This window comes from Lolium rigidum, chromosome 3, assembly GCF_022539505.1.
Source record: "Lolium rigidum isolate FL_2022 chromosome 3, APGP_CSIRO_Lrig_0.1, whole genome shotgun sequence".
In the NCBI taxonomy this organism is placed as follows: domain Eukaryota; kingdom Viridiplantae; phylum Streptophyta; class Magnoliopsida; order Poales; family Poaceae; genus Lolium; species Lolium rigidum.
Genome location: NC_061510.1, coordinates 48,532,825 through 48,554,488, shown reverse-complemented (window position 1 = coordinate 48,554,488; position 21,664 = coordinate 48,532,825). Strand labels below are relative to the sequence as shown.

Sequence of the window (21,664 nt, the reverse complement as noted above, 5' to 3'; positions counted from 1 at the left end):
TATTCAAGCATATCCCCCTTTCAAAAAAAAAAGGAATCGGGTTACTACTGGGTTGGATATGAGCATCTTCCAGACCCCTGCACAGTCATGGGCAATCTTCTTTATTTTTCAGCTATTGGAGCACACGATGGCAGGCACCGAGGACGAATTCTCTTTTCTTGGACGACTAGTGACGAACTCTCGAGTCAATCGTACTAACAAGAGGCGAGTGTAGGAGGTACCGTCGAGAAATAATATAAGGACACTGGGACATGGAATGGTGTTTTGGCACATGGGAGCATATGCTCCCTTTATTTTAAAATGCATGTTACATACATTTTGAAATTTAAAAAAATTGAAACGAAAAATTCGAACGTACATCTTCACGTGCTAGACGCTCACAAAGTTGTTTCATAAAAATCCGACTTGTCGTGTGACGCGTGTAAAAAAGACAAAATTCAATGCTGAAAATAAGTCTTTTTAGGAGATAAATTTTCTCTTTTTTACACAGACCACAAAACATATTGGTTCCTCGCGAAACTTGACGAACGTACGTATATTGTGGAGATGTACATGTAGAATTTTTTGTCAAATTTTTTCGACATTTTAAAATATAACTTTTTGATAAGAGGGAGCATATGCACCCGGAAGCCGAATTGAATTTCCGGGACACTGGGGACTAAAGAACAAGTACGGAAAGCCATGTGAGTTTTATTGCTTCATGTCGCCTTCCGTCCCCGGTATTAGGCCCAAGCTTTCCTGAAACAAGCCACGGTTTCGCAGGGTTCTGCGGAAAGCAGTTTCAGCACGCTCTCCATGACTATTGACTTGCACGCCAGTACAAGATCAACAAAACATTTCACCCGCGACAAACCTACATCCATCTTTAACCCGCGCACAACGTACATGTGCACGCTAGTTGGCGTGCACGCCATAATGAGATCAACCAAGATTTTTATCTCTCATCTGATAAATCTACAACAACTCGTTCATCTCTAGCCCACCTACTGACTGACGCAAACCCTAAACAAGTTGCTTGTTCATCGTAATAACATCTAACAGCTGAATACATGTAGAAGCAAGTTCACGGGTGTTACAGGACAAGTTGCACTCTGTTCAGGAAAATCTCGTTACAGTTCTTCAGGAGTTTACAGGGGGTGGCAATCCTCTGCAGTCTGCACCAACCAATAGCAGGTTCTACAGAAACTTCTCTCTGTGCCAGGCTTGGAAACTGTGATGTAACTCCCCCATTTGGAGCTCTTGCACAAATCAAGATTCCGAGACTTGACTCCACCTAAACAGCATCATGGATCATCCGAAGAAACAATTACATGGATCACCTAGAATGAATCCTGGCAAAGTATGTCGGTGAAAACGGAGACTGCCTCCTGCAGGTAGGATGCCCTGTGATCATCAGGGACAGGGGCATTGAGCATCGTCTCAAAGCATCCCATGTAGAGACTTGGCGCTGAGCCCTCGCCAGGGGAGTTCATTAGAAGCTCGCAGAGCTCCTCTGCCATTTTCGAGTAGCATGCCCTGCCATACATAAAAATGAGAAGGATCCTAGAGATATGTTCTAAACCAAAAAAAAAATTACCACTACGCATCAACAAATTCAAAAAAAAAAAAAAACCAGCTGAGCTGTGTAAGTAATGACCAAGATTTCCAACTGTCACCAAGAAGCTTGGTTTTGGGACGGGTTATGCAATTCTACTAAGTACAGCTCTCTGCAAAACCTAATTATATGCGAACTTATCAAAACTAAAATATGTTCTTGAAAGCAGGATTACTTCAGTCAAAGCATGATATGTAAGATCAACAATTTCATGTAGAGATAAATATTTGGTTACATGCAGGCTGTAGTGTTGTTTACTGCTTTCAGTTTAGTTTTGAACCATGTACTGAACCTTTAGTGATTCGTTCATGAAATTGGGGAGAAATCCCTTCATTCAAAAGAAGAAAGTGCGCAGGGCTGTAGATCTGTTACATCAACAAACAGTATCTTACCTCGCCTCTACAGGTAATTTACTTCCCCAGATATTCAGCGAATCATTTAACCGGATGAAGAAACTCTGGCATGATTCATTTTTCGTCTCAAGTGGATCCTGAAAGATAGAAATAAGGTTGTATTGGTTGGGAAACCTTCAGGAAAGTTTTGAAGGGAAAAATGCTTACTGAATCATCATCATCCATGGTACTATCTTCTTGCATAGAGTTCTTTATAATGAAATAGTCTATGTATATTCCAGCACCAACGTCCCAGTCAGCAATTTCAGACTTGTGATTCTCCAATACATTGGTAATGTCCCAGATCTCTTGATGCTTTGCTGAAAAATATACCAAGAAATAAGAATTTATAAACACATACTACAATATAAACCATACAGTTAATAACAGAACTAGTAAAGCAATCGACAGGACATCTTGTCATACATACGAACGTAACAGTAATAATTAGGTTTTCGAGATGTAGCCAAGTAGTACAGCTGCACGTTTTTGTAAAGTTAGGACCATAAGAAAGTGAACAGTGAATTCAAGTCTTTACAGCAACTTGCTTAGTGCATTGCACGGAAAACTTACATGACAGAAACAAGGAATGAGCAACAGATGTCATGAAAATAGTATGAGCTTTCTTCCAATTTCCGCATTGAATGTAATTCTCCAGCGCACCCTGCCGGTCTCCATAGTACTCATGATAAAGAGCCTGCATATAGATAATGTTCAGCTATGCAAGGCTCAAGTGTATTTTCTTTTTTGTAGTGTCATCCCTAAGTATTTGTAATCGATGGTTCGACAAAAATTCATTAAGAATATATACATTGACTGCATGACAGATAATTCGTAGACAGCTATGGAATTGTACTAACCAGAGCCTCGTGTATCCATTCTGCTGGTATACCAAGTTCTTCAATATATTGCCTCTGAGCCTCATCTTTGCTCCATATTTCACAATACTGCGACAAAACTTCCCTGATTAACTTTTCATGGATGTAAGGCGCATCATCCACATGCTGCATGTGCAGAATGACGTAGATAGCCCAATGGCACTTCCCAAGACATAGTAGCTGATGAACAAAACTCAAATCCAGTACATGAAGATCATTTGTACTAAAAGCTCCAATAGCTTCCAGAATAGAGCGTTGATGCCAGATCATATGGTAGTCCAAGGGGTCATACGATGACGAGAATGCACTGAACATAGTTTTTAGCAGCCCAAACTTCTCATCTTGGTTGGCATGAAGAAGCATCAAATAAAATGATATGTCGAAACGGTCGCCTGGGGACCACTGAAGTGCTTCCTCGAGAGGTCCTTCATCAATGTATACAGGAACAGGATTTGGAACTTTGCCCTCACCAAGTAGTTGGTAATAAGAATGAATTAGAATATCAAGTGATGTATCTGGTGATAACTGATACCACATGATTAAACCAAGGTACCTTTTCCAGTCAAGTGGTGAATCTAGTAAAGCACCGTGTACATTACCAGCAAGCAACTCATATACCTTTAGCCTGTCTTCCTCAATATAATTGAAGTCCAGACCATTTATTTTCCACATATCTAGTTGCTGCGCAACATCAGATCGATTTAACATCGATCCACCTGCCTGGCTTAGCAAGATTGCCAACCGGACATCACCCCTTGAAGCAGCAATTTCTGTAGCAGTGTCCAATTGTCGACCAGTCAGAAGCAGAATAATATGTTCCAAGTACCTGGCATCACTTAAGGAGCCCACCTCTCCTTGTACCCGATGACAAACACTGTCCTGTAACCAGTTGCTAAAGTCTGCTCTCCTAGCCAAAGGGAGTGCTTCAAGGTCTATGTCCGCAGAACCTTCTTTCTTATCCAAAATCATGCCCTCCTGATCCTCATCACCACTAAATTCCAACTGATTACCAGCTGCTCTCTGAGAGAACAAGACCCTAATCAGCTCCCAAACAGTAACTTGATGCATTAACAGCACACGCGAAGACATAGATAAGTCGCTGATTTCAAGCTGCCTTTCAATGATATCGATATATGACCTGCAAATTTCTGGCAAAATGAAACGACTAGCCACAACTTTCTGAAGCTTCAATTTAAATTTGCCGGACTCAGTTACCAGAATTTCACGATCAAGCCTCCTGTGGAGGTCCATTGGATCCGAGAAACATAGTTCCGTCAGCTCATCTTTAACTTTGTTCTGCTCATCACGCACAACTTTATCAGCTGCAACTTTCTCTATGTGAATAACAGAAGAAAGGCCAGTTCCAGGACAGTTGACGAGACTACCAGAATGGAGAAGGATGCCATTTGGTCCCCAACCAACTCGAAATGATCTTCCCATGAATAAAGCAGCATCCACTACGCAGTTAGAATATGTTTTTCCTGCAACAGGAGTTTCTTGCTCGGCCGGCAGTTTAAAGCCTTCTACCTTGGTCATTCTCATCGGAAATCCCTTGTTCTTTCCAGACATAAGAATACCATGAGAAGATGGACCAGGGTCCGGAGAATTTACATGATATTCCAGCAGTGCATGTGGTTCTTTCCTCGGAAGCATACCAGATCTCCTTCCGAATTTCTGAGAAGAATCGTGCAAAGGAGACAGAGACCTCAGCCTCGGACCTTTAGCACTAGTGTCGGGTGTATCCACATTCATCCTCTCTCTGCTCAGGTATCTGTGATCAGATGGAAAGCCATCCTCCATATCTTCATCGTCTTCATCATTGGGAAACAAAGCTGACCGCATCTCTTGCATCTTTGCAGGGTCAAGCCCAAGATGAGCAGGCAATGAATGTGAAAGCTCCAGTTGATGTCCATTGGGAGGTGGGTCTCTTACTTCAGCAACCGGTGGTTGTCGAACAACCGCCTCATCCATGGCAACATCATCTTCCTCCTCGTCCACAAACCCAAACCTGCTGAAGTGATCGACCTCAAACTTCCAGTTACCATTCACAGGATTGAAAGAGAGAAACCTAGCACCCTGCTTCTTCGCGCGGCACCTCAGAAGCTCAACCAGGGCGCCGGCCTCTGGAAGCCCCCTCAAATCCAGCCTCAACGTCACCTCCGCAGCTTTATTAAGGCCATGCCCTACCGCAGGTTTACCAGCCTCGTCCCCGTAAACCTCCACGCAATGGCGGTCAAACGTGACGATTCCATTCAGGTCCAACCCCCTCACATCGGTGTCGCCGGAGAACTTAACCTGTCCATACCTCACCCTCCCGACGACGAAGCCTGGAACCCTGCTGCAGTAGCCTGGATCAGCCGCCTCCCTCTCGACCAGCTCGTCGATCGACGGCCGAGTGAAGTAGTCGGAGGCACGCAGGACCGGGAACATGGAGTCCACAGCCATCCTCGGTAATGGGGACGAAGTTGGCTTGAGCAGCCGGTGGCTCTCTGCCAGCCTGCCGCGGTGCCGCCCGAGCCCGGCGCCTCCGATTGGCCCCCAATTAGGTCGCGCCTCCGCCTACTGGCGGGCGCGGCGCCGGCGCACAGCCCTCGGGGGAGGGCAGGCCCGCAGCGGTGAGGCCACGGCGCGGCGAGGGAGGCGGGAGACGGCGGAGGAAGTTGAGTGGACTGAGGCCGACGAGAGCGGGGGGAGCGGGCGGCGGCGCGGCGCGGCTTGGCAGTGCGATCTGCGAGTTAGGGCGCGTCCATCCGTCAGATGCGTGGGCCGTACCGAATCTCGTTGGATTTCATTGGGCTGTTTCGGTCGACAAGGCCCGTGAAGGGTTTGGCCATTGCTTGTGGGCCCCAGTTAATATTGCGCTAATTTCATTCGATGATTCAAGAGAATTTAAGCTTCCTCAAAAATAAATCAAGAGAATAAAACACAAAGCCTTTCTCTCTCTAAAAAAAAGAGAATTTAAGCCTTGTCCTAAACAACGCATAAAACCTTTTATATGTGTAGAAAACACATAAGACCCCGTAATGGATTCTTTTGCATTTCTATTTGTCATATTTATTTGTTTGTTTACTTTGTGTGGATCAGTGTACCTTTTTCCTTGTCTAAGAGAATCTCTAGCATATCTCCTAAAGGGCTTTAGAGGAGGATATTTGCGGCGCTAACTGCTGGGACTGACTCTAGCTGATCCCTCAAAGCTTTTAGTGGCGCATATTTTTTTTCTCGTCGGCTTCCGTAGCCCCCAAATATCCTCGTCGGCGGCCTGCGCTCCTATAATTTTTCTCATCCACCTTCCTGCCGTAGCCTTGTCGCCATATTATCGCCGGCTATCACACCACCGACCACAAATCGTCGTGGCAGCCCCCCATAGATGATTATGTTTGGATTGGAGATGATACAATTTTGGAGTCTCTAAGAAGGTTTTGCAAAGTTGTGATAGAGATCTTCAAACCTGAGTACTTGAGGGAACCCAACGAATAAGACACAGATAGACTAATTGCTGAGAGTGCAGCTCAATGATGGCCTCGCATGCTTGGTTCAATTGACTGTATGCACTGGACGTGAAAAAATTATCCTACTGGTTGGAAAGGTCAATACAAAGGCCATTGCAAACATCAACAATCATCATTAGGCAGTCGCATCTCATAACCTATTAATTTGGCATTCATTCTTTGGATGCCTGGCTCTCTCAATGATCTCAGTGTGTTGTCAAAATCACCACTGTTCACAAGGCTTATATAGGGACAAACTCCTAATTGCAACTATGAGATCAATGCAAACTTCTCCTTGAAACTATGAGATTAATGGTTATCGTTATACCATGGGGTACTACCTTGCTGACGGCATCTATCCGACATGATCCACATTTGTGAAGACATAATTTTTTCACTTGTTTAGTTTAAACAATTTATTTAGTTTATTCATTTTGTTTGTAATAATGAATTATTTTATTTGTTACATTTAATTTGGTTTAATAATGAATTATACAAGGAGACATCCCGTGGTGTATGCTCTTTGCGGATGATGTGGTGCTAGTCGATGATAGCCGAACGGGGGTTAATAGAAAGTTAGAGTTGTGGAGGCGAACTCTCGAATCGAAAGGTTTTAGACTTAGTAGAACTAAAACTGAATACATGAGGTGCAGTTTCAGTTCTACTAGGCATGAGGAGGGAGAGGTTAGCCTTGATGGGCAGGTGGTACCGGAGAGAGACACTTTTTGATATTTGGGGTCCATGTTGCAGAAGGATGGCGATATCGATGAAGATGTGGGCCACCGAATCAAGGCTGGTTGGATGAAGTGGCGCCAAGCTTCGGGCGTACTCTGTGACAAGAGAGTGCCACAAAAGCTAAAAGGAAGGTTTTATAGGACAGCTATCCGACCTGCGATGTTGTATGGCGCTGAGTGTTGGCCAACGAAGAGACGACATATCCAACAGCTAAGTGTAGCAGAGATGCGCATGTTGAGATGGATATGTGGCCACACAAGAAAGGATCGGGTACGAAATGACGATATACGGGAGAGAGTTGGGGTAGCACCGATTGAAGAGAAGCTGGTCCAACATCGTCTCAGATGGTTTGGACATATCCAACGGAGGCCTCCGGAAGCGCCAGTGCATAGCGGACGGATAAAGCGTGATGAGAATGTTAAGAGGGGTCGTGGTAGACCAAACTTGACATGGGAGGAGTCCGTTAAGAGAGACCCGAAGGTTTGGAATATCGACAAAGATTTAGCCATGGATAGGGGTGCGTGGAAGTTAGCTATCCACGTTCCGGAACCATGACTGGGTTTCGAGATCTTATGGGTTTCAACTCTAGCCTACCCCAACTTGTTTGGGACTGAAAGGCTTGGTTGTTTGTTGTTGTTGTTGTTGTTGTTACATTTAATTTGGTTTGTAATATTGAAACTTTGGTTCATATGGTTTGATTTTATAAAAAACAAATTTTTCCTCCTTTAAATTATTGGGGTTCGGTTCTGCGGCGCTGAATTTAGAAGAGCAAATATGAGCCACTATAGCATAGGGAGGCGTTTCCTCCTCTAAATTTTAGGAGGTCTGCTAGAGATGCTCTAATGGATTCGCCACTTAAGCCCGACAACACATTCCACATTTCCGATGTTTTCATCGCCGTTCATTTATTCATCCCTGGGAAGGGATTCCTTTCTGTTTCACCATCACGAACACATCAACCCGGGAACATATACATGTAAACATGCAGCCCAAGCTATCGGCAGGGTATCAATCAGACTACCAGCACCAGGGAAGACGAAGACATAAACATGTAAACATGCAGCCCAGCTTATCGGTGCGTGCACTACCACCAGCACCGGGGCATCCATGCACTCCGTGTCGCAGCTAGTGACGGTTCAGGAGCAGAAGAACGTTCAGGGTCCTCAGAACCCTGACATGGCGTAGTCCATGGCGTCCACCAAGAAATCTGCAGGAACCAGCGTTTTTGTTAGCCCATAAGCCCAACTCAGAATGAACCGGAGGTTTTTTTAATACGCACCTGCATCGTCCTTTGAGAAGCACATCGGTGGTTTTATCCTGAAAACGTTGCCGTGCAGACCGCCTTTTCCGACTAGAACGCCAAGATCTGGTTCAAAAAAGTAAAAGAATTAGGGGTGGGTGCCAATGAATATTTTGAGATCATTGGGGTAGGCAATGAGGTTATCACCCTTGAGTTTCTCAACCAGTACAGCGGTCTCGGCCTTGGCCGGTGTCTTCTCCGTTCTGTCGGTAACAAGCTCCACCCCGAGCATCAGTCCCCTTCCTCTAACATCTCCGATGACTGAGCAGAGGCACAGCCACGGATGAGTATAGCTTCAACAGATTATCTCAGACATGAACAAGAAGGTTTGTTTAAATTGATCATAGGATGGAGGGAACATTTTACTTTCATGCTTCTGCTGAAGAGTTTTCAGACGCTCCACCAAGTGAGCGCCAACATCTGCGCAATGCGCCTGGCGTTTCTCCTTGTCGAGAACCTTCAGCACAGCCAGTCCACCAGCCGAACAAACAGGGTTGCCACCAAATGTGTTAAATTGGATCTTCTGAGCCATCACGCTTGCAATCTCAGGAGTTGTTACAACTGCACCCAAGGGTAGACCATTGCCAATTCCCTAGAAATAAAATAAAAAACATTAAGAGTACTGTCAATAAAATCCAACTTTCGAGGTAGAGCTTTTTCCCAATATTGACGAACCTTCGCCATTGTTACAATGTCAGGGATGACATCTTGCGTCTGGAATCCCCAGTAGTTACTTCCAGTACGACCAAAACCACTTTGGACTTCATCAGCTATACAAACACCACCAGCCTTCCGGACAGTATCATAGACCGACTTGAGGTATCCAGGGGCTAGTTCAACAGCACCTCCTACACCCTACAATCATGTTCATCAATCAAGAAGACTGCTATATGAGTAGGTTCATCTGGATAATACCTGTAAGAAATATTCAATTTCTTAAGAATACTATAAACTTGTAAATTTGTCATACTTGGAAAGTTTCTGCAATGAAACCACCAACCCTTCCTGAACTGCCATAGTTTATATGTTCTTCCACTTCCTTGGCATAAGCTGCAGCATCAGACCCGAAAGCTCCACGGTAAGGATCTGGATTCATGACATGATGAATCTCACCCTGCAAAAGTTGTGATGAGGCTATGACTCATTTGCACTAACAGTTTTTAGTCACATCAAGACTGGTTTGCTAATGAGGAAATGACTCATAAGTAAGAAACATCTTAAGTAAAGTTAGGTCATAATTAAACAAAAGTAGTGCAAGAATAGACTAACACCTCCGGTTATATCACGACACAACATTGCAGAAAACATAAGCAAATTAACTAACCGAGATGAAGTCCATATGAACTTGCTGAAAAAGTAGAGATATAGAAATACTTTTGTGCTTCACTATCAATTTTAGCATTTATCAAATCAAAATTGGTGATAGGATCATCTTTTTAAGTTCATGTACTGAACTTACTGGGGAAAAAAACATTGGACGGAAATCTGGTGATGATCTCCTAATAATAGGACACACACCTGAGGAATCGGATACTTCCATGTCTGCAAACCCGTCAGTCCTATTGTTCCAGCACTCCCACCGTGATATCCATTTCTCAATGCAACCATACTGAGATTCCCGCTGTACAGCCGAGCCATCAACATTGCCAATTCATTAGCTTCAGTCCCAGAATTGACGAAATACACTACCTGCATAGCATCCCAAAATTATTGGCACTCATACTTGATTATCGCCATCGAGTCCGTCCGTGTCATAAATTATAATAGTAGTATGTGCAAGCCAGGGGGGGGCCACCGCCCCCCCCCCCCAAATTGGAAGAATCTATGAACTTTTTTTTTAGAGACTTAGATGGGGAAAAAATTGGTGTCTTTTGCCCCCCCCCCCCCCCCCCCAAACATTCATATTTTCTCTCTTTCCCCGCACGGATCATCTTGGGCAAGCTCCGCCACTGAACCAAAGGAAGGAAGTCTATTACCTTGAGGTTGCCTGGCATTTTGGAGGCAAGTGCTTCGGCAAACTCTGCGATGGCGTGATGCAAGTATATGGTGGTCGTGTGCTGGAGCAACTTGGTCTGCTCCAGCACGGCGTTGACGATATCAGGATGGCAATGGCCACATGACACCGTGACGATGCCTCCGAAGCAATCCAGGTACCTCTTGCCCTGTTCGTCATACAGGTACTGCATCTTTCCTTCCACGATGTTGAGCTGAAAATGCAAACAGGATGAAAGTAAGAGGACGTTACATGCCGCCATATCTTCAGACATCTTGTGCATTTTTAAAGTAACATCTTGTGCATTGTTTTTCGTATTGGTCAACTTTTAATTGGGAAGTGGTGAGGATTGGTCAACTTTTTTAAGTATTGTGCATTCTTCAGACATCTTGGTCAACTTTCGTATTATTTTTCGTATTGGTCAACTTTTAATAGCGCGGATTGGTATCGTCATCAATCATTTTATCATCTTGTGCATTTTATCTGAAGTAACATATGTGTCCTATTTTGTGTGTTAATTTCGATCGGGTATATTGAGGAAATGGCATGGTCATCAGTCTTTATCATCATGTTTCCCTGACAATGACAAATGGGTCCTGTAACCACTTGTGAGCGAGACAGTGATGGGAGTGGCAATACATGGAACGGAATCTTCAGAAAAATGATTGACGAATACTTGAGGTTGAAACATCCTCTTCTGCACCAAATCTGTCCACCTACCCTACTCTAAAAAAAAAGATATATTACTACTAAAAGGATAGGTTCCACACACGCTTATCGGATACTACTACTTTCGCACAAACATAGTAGTATCAGGAAAAATCTCGTCGTTCCTAGGTATGAGGAATCATCAGACGCTCGTCGATCATGGGTATCGGGAACCATCAGACGCGAAATCGGAATCGCGATGCGCGAAGCAAACGGAACGGATACGAGTTGGCAAATCAATCGTACCGGCTTCTGGTAGTAGTAGAAGAGGGAGGGCCCGAGAAACTTCTTCCGCTTCTGGAGGATCTCGTCGCCGCCCATCCCGGCGTACGGGGCCGGCCGGTGATCGAACGGCGGCATCTCGGGCGGCGGCCGCGGCAGGGCCTGCTCCGGCGCCGCCTCGGAGGACACCAGCCTCCGCAGCACGTCCGCTGGCGACGGGAACCGCCCGCGGCTGGCGGCGGCGCGACGAAGCAGCGAGGAGGCCATGGATCAGGAGCAGCCGAGATGGGATGAGAAGGAAGATAGGAGTAGAGTGTGAGATTGGCACGGGTGTTGTAGTAGTGGCAATGGCGGCTCACTGGCTGAGTCCCGTAGTTGGCAGTGACGTGGAAAAAGTCCGGATTTTGATAACGATGACGTGGTGCGGGATCTGGCTGGCTGCCACGTCGGGCGGAGTGACGGGTGCTCTGTCGCTGATGTGCGGGCCATGGGTGCAGGAATTGGTGGAGTTCGTGAGTGTGGTGGATGCTGGCGTGGTGACACGCAAGATGTGTTAAAGAAAGAAGGACAAGACTAGGCAGCGGCGCCGCATATTCCTCATCTCGTGCGGCGGTAGCATCCAACCAATGACAGTCTGGCAACCCGAGCTGCTAAACGCGTTACCGCAACATCGTACGACAAAAGTTCAGGCTGGCTGTGGTCTGGTCTGGTCTCATCCCGTGTCATGCGAGCGATGCATTCACTCGCAGGCTACCCAGGCATACTGGTCTGCAAACGAAAATCACCAGACCCGCCTAGATCGAAATGTAGGCTGCTTGCTAGTAGCTATTAGTGCATCAGTGGCGTGCCACTAGTAGTATACTACTCCGTACTAGACTGTGACGGAATATTTAGCACGAATATTTAAAATTAACTAGCCAGCTTAAAAAACATTTATCAAATCTTTTAGTATAGAACATGATTTTTAAAAATATTCCAGGTATTTAAAATTAACTACCAGGTTCTCGAAAAACTTAGTATCAGTTTTTTGAACCAGCTTCCAGATTTTTATACACGTTTGCCAAATATGTATACTTAAGTACCAGGCGATTACACAATTATCTTTTTTTTTCGCGGGCACGCGAAAAGCGTGCCATATCTTTATAGAAGAGAGCAACCGGATTTACAAGAGACCAAAAGGGGGATGCGCACATCTGCCCTTGGCCAACCCACACACGCCACCCCACAAAAAAAAAGGTCCTACTCTCGCAACATGACTCCACTCCACTCTCGCGATTACACAATTATCAATTGCACATTTGTACTACCAGATTTTTTTTTTACCTGGACTACGGCTGGCTTACGCCGGCCTGAACACTTTATATCATCATACCAAGCATACAAGGTTTGTTACAAAGATTTTGGAGGACAGAGAGATAGAAAAAAGAAAGAAACTCAGGGGGGTCATGTCCGTTGCACCAGTTATTAAGAAGAGAGGTAGAGGAAGGAGTGTGACATCGGTATGCCCAAAGTCTAATGTCTTCGATACATTGTCGAACAACCGTGAGAAGATCTTCGTCAAGCCCGCTAAAGGCCAGGGCATTTCTTCGCTTCCAAATGGTCCAGGCGATGGCGGTGCTGATAGTAGCCTCTTCGTAGGTGCGGCAGTGCAAGAGCCAAAGATCATCAAAGGTGTTAAAGTGCATGTCGTCGAAGCCGTGGTAGAAATGGTGCCAGACCTGCCTGGCGCGGGGCGGAAGCGAAGGAGGTGATCCAAGTCTTCATCCGAGAGGACGAGCGAGGCGAGTGGCGAGTTGGTAAGGTGGTGCCTGAAGCGCCGCTCATTGGTTGGAAGACGCTTTCTCCGAGCAAGCCAGCAAAAGATCTTGCACTTAAGGGGGGCAGCACTCCTCCAAATTCTGGTCGCCACATCATCGACCTGCAGATGGCTGAAAGTAGAGGCATAGAGGTTTTTGTTTGAAAGCGGTTTGTTCGTGAGTACTACCAGATAATTTGAAAGAAACAACCACCGGATTACATGTACTAACTGCCAGGTTATGTAAAAACAACTATCAGATTATTGACAATAGTTACAAGATTTGTGAAAAGAACAGTAGCTATGAAGTTTTCTATATCAACTACCAGGTTATTAGCAAAGGACTAATCAGATTTTACAAACAACTTTCAGATTTTTCGGAAGAATTGCCAGGTTCTCCGATACAGGTGTAACAGTACCAACCAAGGTTTTGGCTCCCGAAAGAAAAAAATTCCCGAGGGTGCTCGGGATTCCCGGTTCCCGTGGTAACCGAGAAATCCCGACCGGTTCCAAGCAAATTCAAAAACTAAAATTTGAATTCAAAATTTGTAAAAAAGGGTTATCTGCGGTTCGAACTTTGTCGTCCACAATTTTTTGCATAATTATGTGAAATTGGCCATAAATTTGACAAAGACAGAGACAATAATCGTTAAAAAGGAAGAGGAGGACAAGAAAATCGAACACTGAACCTAGCGCTGCGCACAGTTGACTGGAACCACCAGGCCATCCATACAGCTCATGCTACTTTCTAGACTATGTGTTATTTATCTACTTTTATGCGTTTAAATTCAAAAAATTCAAAACAAATCGGGATTTTTTGACCGGTTAGAGTGTTTACCGGGGGTGCTCGGGAAACCCGGTTACCGGTCGGTAACCAGATTTCCCGACCGGTAACCAAAACCCTGGTACCAACCAAGTTTTTTGTATCAACTACTAGATTATTTACAGACCACTACCAGATTATTTACAGAGGACTATCAGATTAATTATAAGCGACTTCGAGATTATTTACAAACAGCTATCAACTGACATCAATTATAAGTCATAAACTGAAAATCAGAGCAGAAAATATGGTGGTAATTGTGTAGTGAACAACTCTATGGATCAACCATCATGTATCAGCTTCACCTTGCTGATACAGACGGGAGTGACCTTGTAGTCAAGAACAACCGCAACGCCATGCCCCATGGCGCCCCTCGAAGCCAACATTTACTGAGGAGAGAAGATCACCGACGATGAATGCGCGACTCTCCTGAAGCGAAACTGCCACGATGCTGCAGCCGAAATACTCCTTGTCCGCAACCGGACTTCCACAGTAGTGCAGCTCTTGCGGGGCCCAAGGGACGATGGCGGCGTGGCCTTAATCTCCACGAGTGGTCCTGCTTCCGCGGGCGCCCCACCGGCGGACGTCAGGGAGGCCACAACCTGCACGCGCGGTATTGCTCCCACCGCGCCTCAACTGTCTACGCCGGCTTGACATCAACCTCCACGCGCCGCGCCCCCACCTTCGACGGTGGCGCTGCTCCCGCGCCGTCCCCACCGTCGACGGCGGCGCTATACCCGCAGAGCCCCACCGGCAACCTCGGCGCTGCTCCCGCGGCGCCCCACCGGCAAACTTGGCGCGGCCCACCGGCCACCGCGGAGCCCTCAATGGCGGCGACGGCCTGCTGCATCCATGGAGGCAACGACCTCTCTGGTGCTCTCCGCGGGATGCTGCTTCTCTAGATCGAGAGAAAAGTGAGAAAGATTGTGCGGAACGCGTGGAGGGATAAGTTCCAGCTAGGACGTACGGCGTATATAGGAGCGATGCGTTTTTGCGAATCTCGCGAGCCGCCGCACAGAAGGGGAGCTGATGCGGCGCTTCTCTATAGAATTTCCCAAGAAAGAACTGCACGGGTACGACGCCTGAGCAAGAGATTCATGCAGCCGGCTGGTGTACTGTCGCTATCGCCTACCGAGGTACCCGTGTGGATGCCGCCTTCGATATCCTCTCACGACTTCACCAGGAGTACGTGTTCCCTACTGGGCTTTAGGCTATCCGGTGTTACGCCTTCGACACATACGCGCAAAAAATCAAAATGTTTTGTATTATTCAAAGATATTTATTCTAATGGCATGAGCATATGCACCCAACATCAGAAGAGCATTTCCTAAACTCTCCATACCAACTAGAGGGAGTTGAATAAGATTTTATGAAAACTAGTGCTGAGTAAAATAACGTGGAAGCTTCAAGTAGATAATTCACATATTTTTCTGCGATAATACCGCCAACATGTTAATAACCATCAACAGCAGTATAAAGATACCCAAAAGTAATAAAAATTACAAATAAGTCATTGAACCACCTAGCGACGACTACAGACAGTAGCGCGAGCCGAAGGCGCGCCGCAGTCCTCGCCGCTAAATCACTGGAGTCAGGCAAAGCTTATCGTAGTAGAGCTTGTTGTAGTAGACAGACGGGAAGTCGTCGTGCTAAGGCCCCAAAGGACCAGCGCACTAGAGCAACAACCATCGCCAATGATGATAACCGTAAATCGGAAGAGACTGGCCTGAAACCACACAATCGAACACGAAAGACGACCGGATCACGGGGAGATCCGCCAGACACACAACTCTACGGGCCCTCCGTCGGCACTAGATGCACCACCGGAGCGAGGATAGGACGGGGAGGACCTTAATAGTCGCCCCCCTCACCATTCTGGAGAACAAACTGAAAACAAACTAAACAGAGAACTGAAACCTTCCTGCCAGCGAGAGGCTGCGTCCGCCACACCTCCAAGGCCCCAAGGCCACCGGAGACGGTGTGGACCGGCAGCGTCGGCGACGAGAGGGACGGAACCCTAGATAGGTTTCACAGCCGCCTCACAATTGCCTTTTATTTCTCTTGCCCCGGTCCGGTAATGCCCTTGGGCTATTTGTACCACGTTTGTCACTATAATTATACCACGTTCTTACCCTTGGGCTATTTGACCTTTGGCACTAGGATTGTTTTTTGAGTTGTCCTTTCCTTGAAGTTTTTGCCTTTGATGCCCCAAAATGACAGACGTAAATTTGATACCAATTGAAATGAACGGTATAAGCGACTAGAGGGGTGAATAGGCCTTACTCAACCTTTTGGTTCTTTTTCAGTTTAGACTTGCCACCAAGGTAAATGCTCTAGATATGCAGTTATGTGAATTTTCCTATATGAAAAGCAAGCAATACAACAAGTAAATAAAGATACAAGTAAAGGATAGAAGTAACCGCAGTGATGATACCCATAGTCCCTTTCTTGTTAAGGAAAGTGTGTGTACGTTGAAGGGGTGTGGTGGCAGAAAGACCAACCAATGCCACAAAAGTCTCGCCTTATCCTCCGTTGAAAGACCCACAAAGGCTAGGTCACACTCTACTAAGTAGTGCCCTTGAAGGCGGCTATAAAACCTTTACACCAAATTTGAGGCAATCTCCGCAACTTAATTGGAGGCTCCCAAAAACAACCACATAGCTTTGCAACATCAAGCACGAGCTCCGGGACAACCTCTTTTTTACTTAGGGTTCCAAGGAACCCAAGAGTATCTAGATCCACAAATGAATGCAAGGTGATTCGATTTTTCTTTGTTGAAACACAAGATCTAGTCCTTCTCCACCAAATCCAAAAGTATCAAGGAGATTGGAGCATTATGGTGGGAGGAATTGCAAGAATAATTTTGTAGGCGTCAATGGAGGGAGAGAGACTAAAGAGGTAAAGTCACTTGGAGAAAAATCCTCCCCCTTTTGTATCCACTCACAATTCTAAGTGTTACCCTGCTTCCTGTGGTCTAGTACTACCGGATTTCACAATCGGTACTATAAGAGTACAAGTACTATCTAGCCTGGTACTAGCCTTTGGTACCAGAGTCACCAAGGGTTGGCGCGCGAGGTGTAGCCCTAGCCAGCCTCCACCCGGTTCCCTAAGCTGGGACCGCTGAGGGCGGTACAACCGGGTGCCGTGGGTGGTACTATCGGACAACCCAATACTACCGCACCTGGTACCGCACGTCCGTAACACATGCTGAATAAAACGAGCGGTTAATTTTATTGAGTGCAAAATCAATATAAACTAGGCTTAAATGTGTGTACCAAAAAAACTTATCTTAAACAAGACAAGCAACTAAGTGATACCAAGATATATAGCTTCAAGCAAAAAGCCTATCACAAAGTAAAGTCCATAAGAGCTCGGGTAAGGAGATAATCGAGATACGTGAAGACGGTGATGTATCTCGAAGTTCACACTCTTGCTGATCCACAATTCGCTGAAGATTTTGGTCCATGACCCCAAAATTACTAAGCGTGAACTTTTTGCACATATCGTAATTTGTTCCATCGAGTATAAAAGTGTCATTGTGCACTAAGACCCTAACCGATATCTTTGCTCTCAAGGTCGTGAAGCCTAAAACAAGAGACCTTTCTCTAGTGCCATTTTAAAGGACATAAATATCGCCTAGAGGGGTGAATAGTAGATTTAAAGCTTTTACGGTATGGGCGCGAACAAATGCAGAATAAAACTAGCGGTCGATTTGTCAAGCGCAAAATCTATATGAACTAGGCTCAACTAGGTGTACTAACAACTTATGCTAAACAAGACAAGAAACTAAGTGATAGCAAGATATATATGACTTTAAACACAAAGGATATCACAATGTGAAGTGCACAAGTAAAAGGAGCTCTGGTAAGGAAATAACAAAGGCACACAGAGACAACGATATATCTCGTATTTCACACCCTTGCGGATGCTACTCTACGTTGGAGCGGTGTGGAGGAACAATGCTCCTCGAATGCCACAATGGCTCATCATATTATCCTCAACACTTGCCATCAAAAGGGGAATCATCGATCCACTATGAACCCGTTGAAGGCGGTCACCAAACCTGTACAAACTTGGAGCAATCTCTACATAATTTAATTGGAGGCTCCCAAATAATTACCACAAAAGCCACACGTTTGAGGTAATCTCCACAACTTAATTGGAGGGTGATACGTCGCAAACGTATCTATAATTTTTGATGCTCCATGCTTGTTTTACACTAATTCATATATGTTTTTCTCATACTTTGTTACACTTTTATACATTTCCGGCACTAACCTATTAACAAGATGCCATAGTGCCAGTTCCTGTTTTCTGCTATTTTGTATTTCAGAAAAGTTGTACAGGAAATATTTTCGGAATTGGATGAAACAAAAGCCAAAGTCAATATTTGTCCGTAACAAAGACAGAGTCCAGAGGGGGTTCGAAGGAGTGGCACAGGACGGCCACGCCACACCTTGGCGCGGCCAAGCCCACGCCAAGGGGTGGTGTGCCCCTCGGCCTCCACCGACCTCGCCCTTCCGCCGATTTATTCGCGATCTCGGGAAAAACCTAAACACCCGAGCCTCCATCCACGAAAAGTTCTGTCGCGTCCGCCATTGTAGACCCTAGCTCGGGAGGGTTCTAAAGCTCTTCTCGGCACCCTGCTAGAGGGGGGAGATCATCGCTGGAGGCATCTACATTACCGTGCCCGCCTCCGAAGTGATGCTGAGTAGTTCATCCCTGGACTATGGGTCCATAGCAGTAGCTAGATGGTTGTCTTCTCCAATTTGTGCCTCATGTTTAGATCTTGTGAGCTGCCCTATATGATCAAGATCATCCTTATGTAATGCTACATGTTGTGTTTGCTGGGATCCGATTAATATTGAATACTATGTTGAGATCGATTATATATTCTTGCCATATGTTATTTGTGATCTTGCATGCTCTTCGTTGCTAGTAGATACTCTGGCCAAGTAAATGCTTGTGACTCCGAGAGGGACTATTTATGCTCGATAGTAGGTTCATGCCTCTTGTTTTCTGGAAGAGTGACAATAACTTCTAAGATTGTAGATGTGCTATTGCTACTAGGGAGAAAACAACAATATTTTATCCAAGGGTAATTCTATTGTTTACTTTACACACATTGCTTAATGTGATAATCTGTTTCTTCCAACTTAATACTGGAAGGGGTTCGGACGATAACCGGAAGGTGGATTATTAGTCATAGACGCAGTTGGATTACGGTCTATGTATTATGTTGTAATGCCCAAAAGAATCTCATAGTAATCATCTTGTCATATATGGTCGGTATTCGGTCAATTGCCCAGCTTTAATTTATTCACCCAGCATGTTATTTATCTTTATGGAGAGACACCTCTAGTGAACTATGGACTCCAGTCCTTTCTTTTACACTGCAAATACATGTTCTTGTTATTGCCAATTCCCACAGCAACAACTCTTTTACTGTTCTCTTTAATTTCACTGCAAACAAACATCTCTTTCCACAGTATACGTCTAATCATTTGTGTTCAGCAAAACCGGTGAGATTGACAACCTCACTGTAAGTTGGGGCAATGTATTTTGGTTGTGTTGTGTGTAGGTTCCACGTTGTTGCTGACGCCGATAGTGCGCCCTGCCGATAGTTAGCTAGCAACACCTTCAAAAGTCACGCCTTTCTCCTACTGGTCAATTAAACCTTGCTTTCTTACTGAGGGAAAACTTGCTACTATGATCATCATACCTTCCACTTGGGGTTCCCTAATGGTGTGCAATCTGCGCTCATCAGAGGCTCCAAAGTAAACCCCACAAAGCCACATTTTTCCAAAGACCCAAGAGGAACAAGCTCCGCGTACACGCAAGAACAACAGAGGAGAACAACTAACAACTCGAAGATCTAGATGCGAAGGTTTCCCTTTACAAATAAGAGACATGGTTTGGTCGAAAATGAGATCTAGATCTCCTCCCTCTTTTCTTTCAAAATAGATAAAAAAAATTATTGGGGGCCGGGGGTATGCAAAAAAGCAAGGTACAATTGACCAACAATGGTGGGGGGAAACAGGGCTTGAGAAACCACTGGGGAAGAATAACGTTAGGTGCAAAAATCCACAAGGTCAGCCAACCAATCCGGCTTGGCTGGAACACTCCATGAAAATTATTCCAACAAGGGAGCTAATTTACCCGGGAGATATGGACCACTATGGGGTCAAATCTGGGCCGAAAAAGGGGGCTCTAAGCAGTTCGTCGGACTCAGCTGGAACTAAGACCGGTCCATTCTAGCCTAATAGATAACATGTACCAAAAAATGTCGCTATTTTTCAAATGAACTCCAGTTTTCATGAGATGGGGATGAAAGTAACAACAAAGCTCTCATCGTACCAAGAAACACCAAAAATTAATAAAGGTGTATAAAACCACAAGATGAAGATTTTGACCTTTCTTTTAAAGAAAAGCCTCCAAAATGAAACCCAATGAGTGGTAAAACAATCAATTTTATCACCGTTTAAAATAGGTATATTGCATCACTATGCTGGACATATTTCTCTAGATCGGCAACTGATACATCCAAAACATATCTACTTTCACGAACACTTTTGCTATTGTTTGCCCTCTAATTTGTGTGTTTTGACTACAACTAACACAGACTAACGCTATTTTCAGTAGAATTACTATGGTGTCTCGTTTTTGTGCAGAAATCCAACTTTCAGGAAAATTCCCGGAAAATATCGCAAAGTCCATATTTCACCCGAATACTCACGGAGCCAGAAGACGAGACGAATAAGGGCCACGAGGGGCCCATACCTGGCCTAGGCGCGGGCCAGCCCTGGTTGCGCCTAGTGGTGGTGTGGCCGCCTCGGCCACCCCCTCGACCTTTCCTCCCGACTATATTAAGCCTCTGACCCTAAAAACAGAGGGGGGTTTGACGTTTTTCCAGAAAGAATTCCGCTGCTCCGCCGCCAACAGAAACCCTAATTCGGGGACCAGAAACTCCGTTCTGACACCCTGGCGGGACGGGGAATTGGAGGAGATCATCGCCATCGCCATCACCGACGGCTCTCCATCAACCATCAATGATTCTCCCATCCATGTGTGAGTAATTTTTTGCTGTAGGCTATAGGGGATGGTAAGGGTTGGATGAGATTGTTAATGTAATAGTAATAAGATTGTTAGGGGCATAGTGCCTAGTATCCGTTGTTAGTATTTTTGACATTGTTGCAACTTGTTATGCTTAATGCTTGTCACTTTGGACCCGAGTGCCATGATCTCAGATCTGAACATGTTATTGATTCATGAGGATAATTTTTTTTTATCATACCTTCAAGTTGTATACACATATCATTGTCCGGAACCCGAGGCCCCAAAGTGACAATACTTGGGATAATCGGAGGGGATGGCTATGATGTGAGGACCACGTGTGTCGACGGAGTGTTAATGCTTGGCTCCGGTACTCTATTAAAAGGTGTACCTTAATTACCAGTAGATTCCCTTGAGGCCCCGCTGCAAACGGGCTTGTAGGACAAAAGATGTCGTGCAAGTTTCTCATTGCGAGCACGTATGACTAAATAGGAACACACTGTTGGAGATATGCCCAAGAGGCAATAATAAAAGTGGTTATTATATATCTTTATGTTTATGATAAATGTTTATATACCATGCTATAATTGTATTAACCGAAACATTGATACATGTGTGATATGTAAACAACAAAGAGTCCCTAGTATGCCTCTTAACTAGCTTGTTGATTAATGGATGATTAG

General features: G+C 45.2%; 2 protein-coding genes across 2 annotated transcripts; both read right to left on the bottom strand.

Moving 5' to 3' along the window:
• Nucleotides 1-916: 916 nt before the first annotated feature.
• On the bottom strand, nt 917-5,347 carry LOC124701562 (nuclear pore complex protein NUP96-like). Its single transcript, XM_047233650.1, has 5 exons — nt 2,847-5,347; nt 2,560-2,683; nt 2,155-2,306; nt 1,987-2,084; nt 917-1,515 (listed from the first exon to the last, which is right to left on the bottom strand). Exons 1-5 carry the CDS (start codon nt 5,307-5,309, stop codon nt 1,320-1,322), a joined length of 3,033 nt encoding a protein of 1,010 aa, XP_047089606.1. The 5' UTR covers nt 5,310-5,347; the 3' UTR covers nt 917-1,319.
• Nucleotides 5,348-8,134: 2,787 nt separating this feature from the next.
• LOC124695970 (alanine--glyoxylate aminotransferase 2 homolog 1, mitochondrial-like) lies at nt 8,135-11,577 on the bottom strand. Its single transcript, XM_047228766.1, has 9 exons — nt 11,335-11,577; nt 10,364-10,594; nt 9,906-10,076; nt 9,358-9,501; nt 9,063-9,242; nt 8,754-8,979; nt 8,535-8,648; nt 8,367-8,453; nt 8,135-8,294 (listed from the first exon to the last, which is right to left on the bottom strand). Exons 1-9 carry the CDS (start codon nt 11,575-11,577, stop codon nt 8,251-8,253), a joined length of 1,440 nt encoding a protein of 479 aa, XP_047084722.1. The 3' UTR covers nt 8,135-8,250.
• Between the last annotated feature and the right edge of the window lie 10,087 nt (nt 11,578-21,664).

Coding starts and splice junctions, on each gene's coding strand:
- LOC124701562 (XM_047233650.1), bottom strand. CDS start 5,309: ATGGCTGTGGACTCCATGTTCCCGGTCCTGCGTGCCTCCGACTACTTC. Junction 2,684..2,846: donor AATGGATACACGAGGCTCTG/GTTAGTACAATT, acceptor ATCTATATGCAG/GCTCTTTATCATGAGTACTA. Junction 2,085..2,154: donor CCATGGATGATGATGATTCA/GTAAGCATTTTT, acceptor TCTATCTTTCAG/GATCCACTTGAGACGAAAAA.
- LOC124695970 (XM_047228766.1), bottom strand. CDS start 11,577: ATGGCCTCCTCGCTGCTTCGTCGCGCCGCCGCCAGCCGCGGGCGGTTC. Junction 9,243..9,357: donor TCATTGCAGAAACTTTCCAA/GTATGACAAATT, acceptor ACATGATTGTAG/GGTGTAGGAGGTGCTGTTGA. Junction 8,649..8,753: donor TCTTCAGCAGAAGCATGAAA/GTAAAATGTTCC, acceptor GCCTCTGCTCAG/TCATCGGAGATGTTAGAGGA.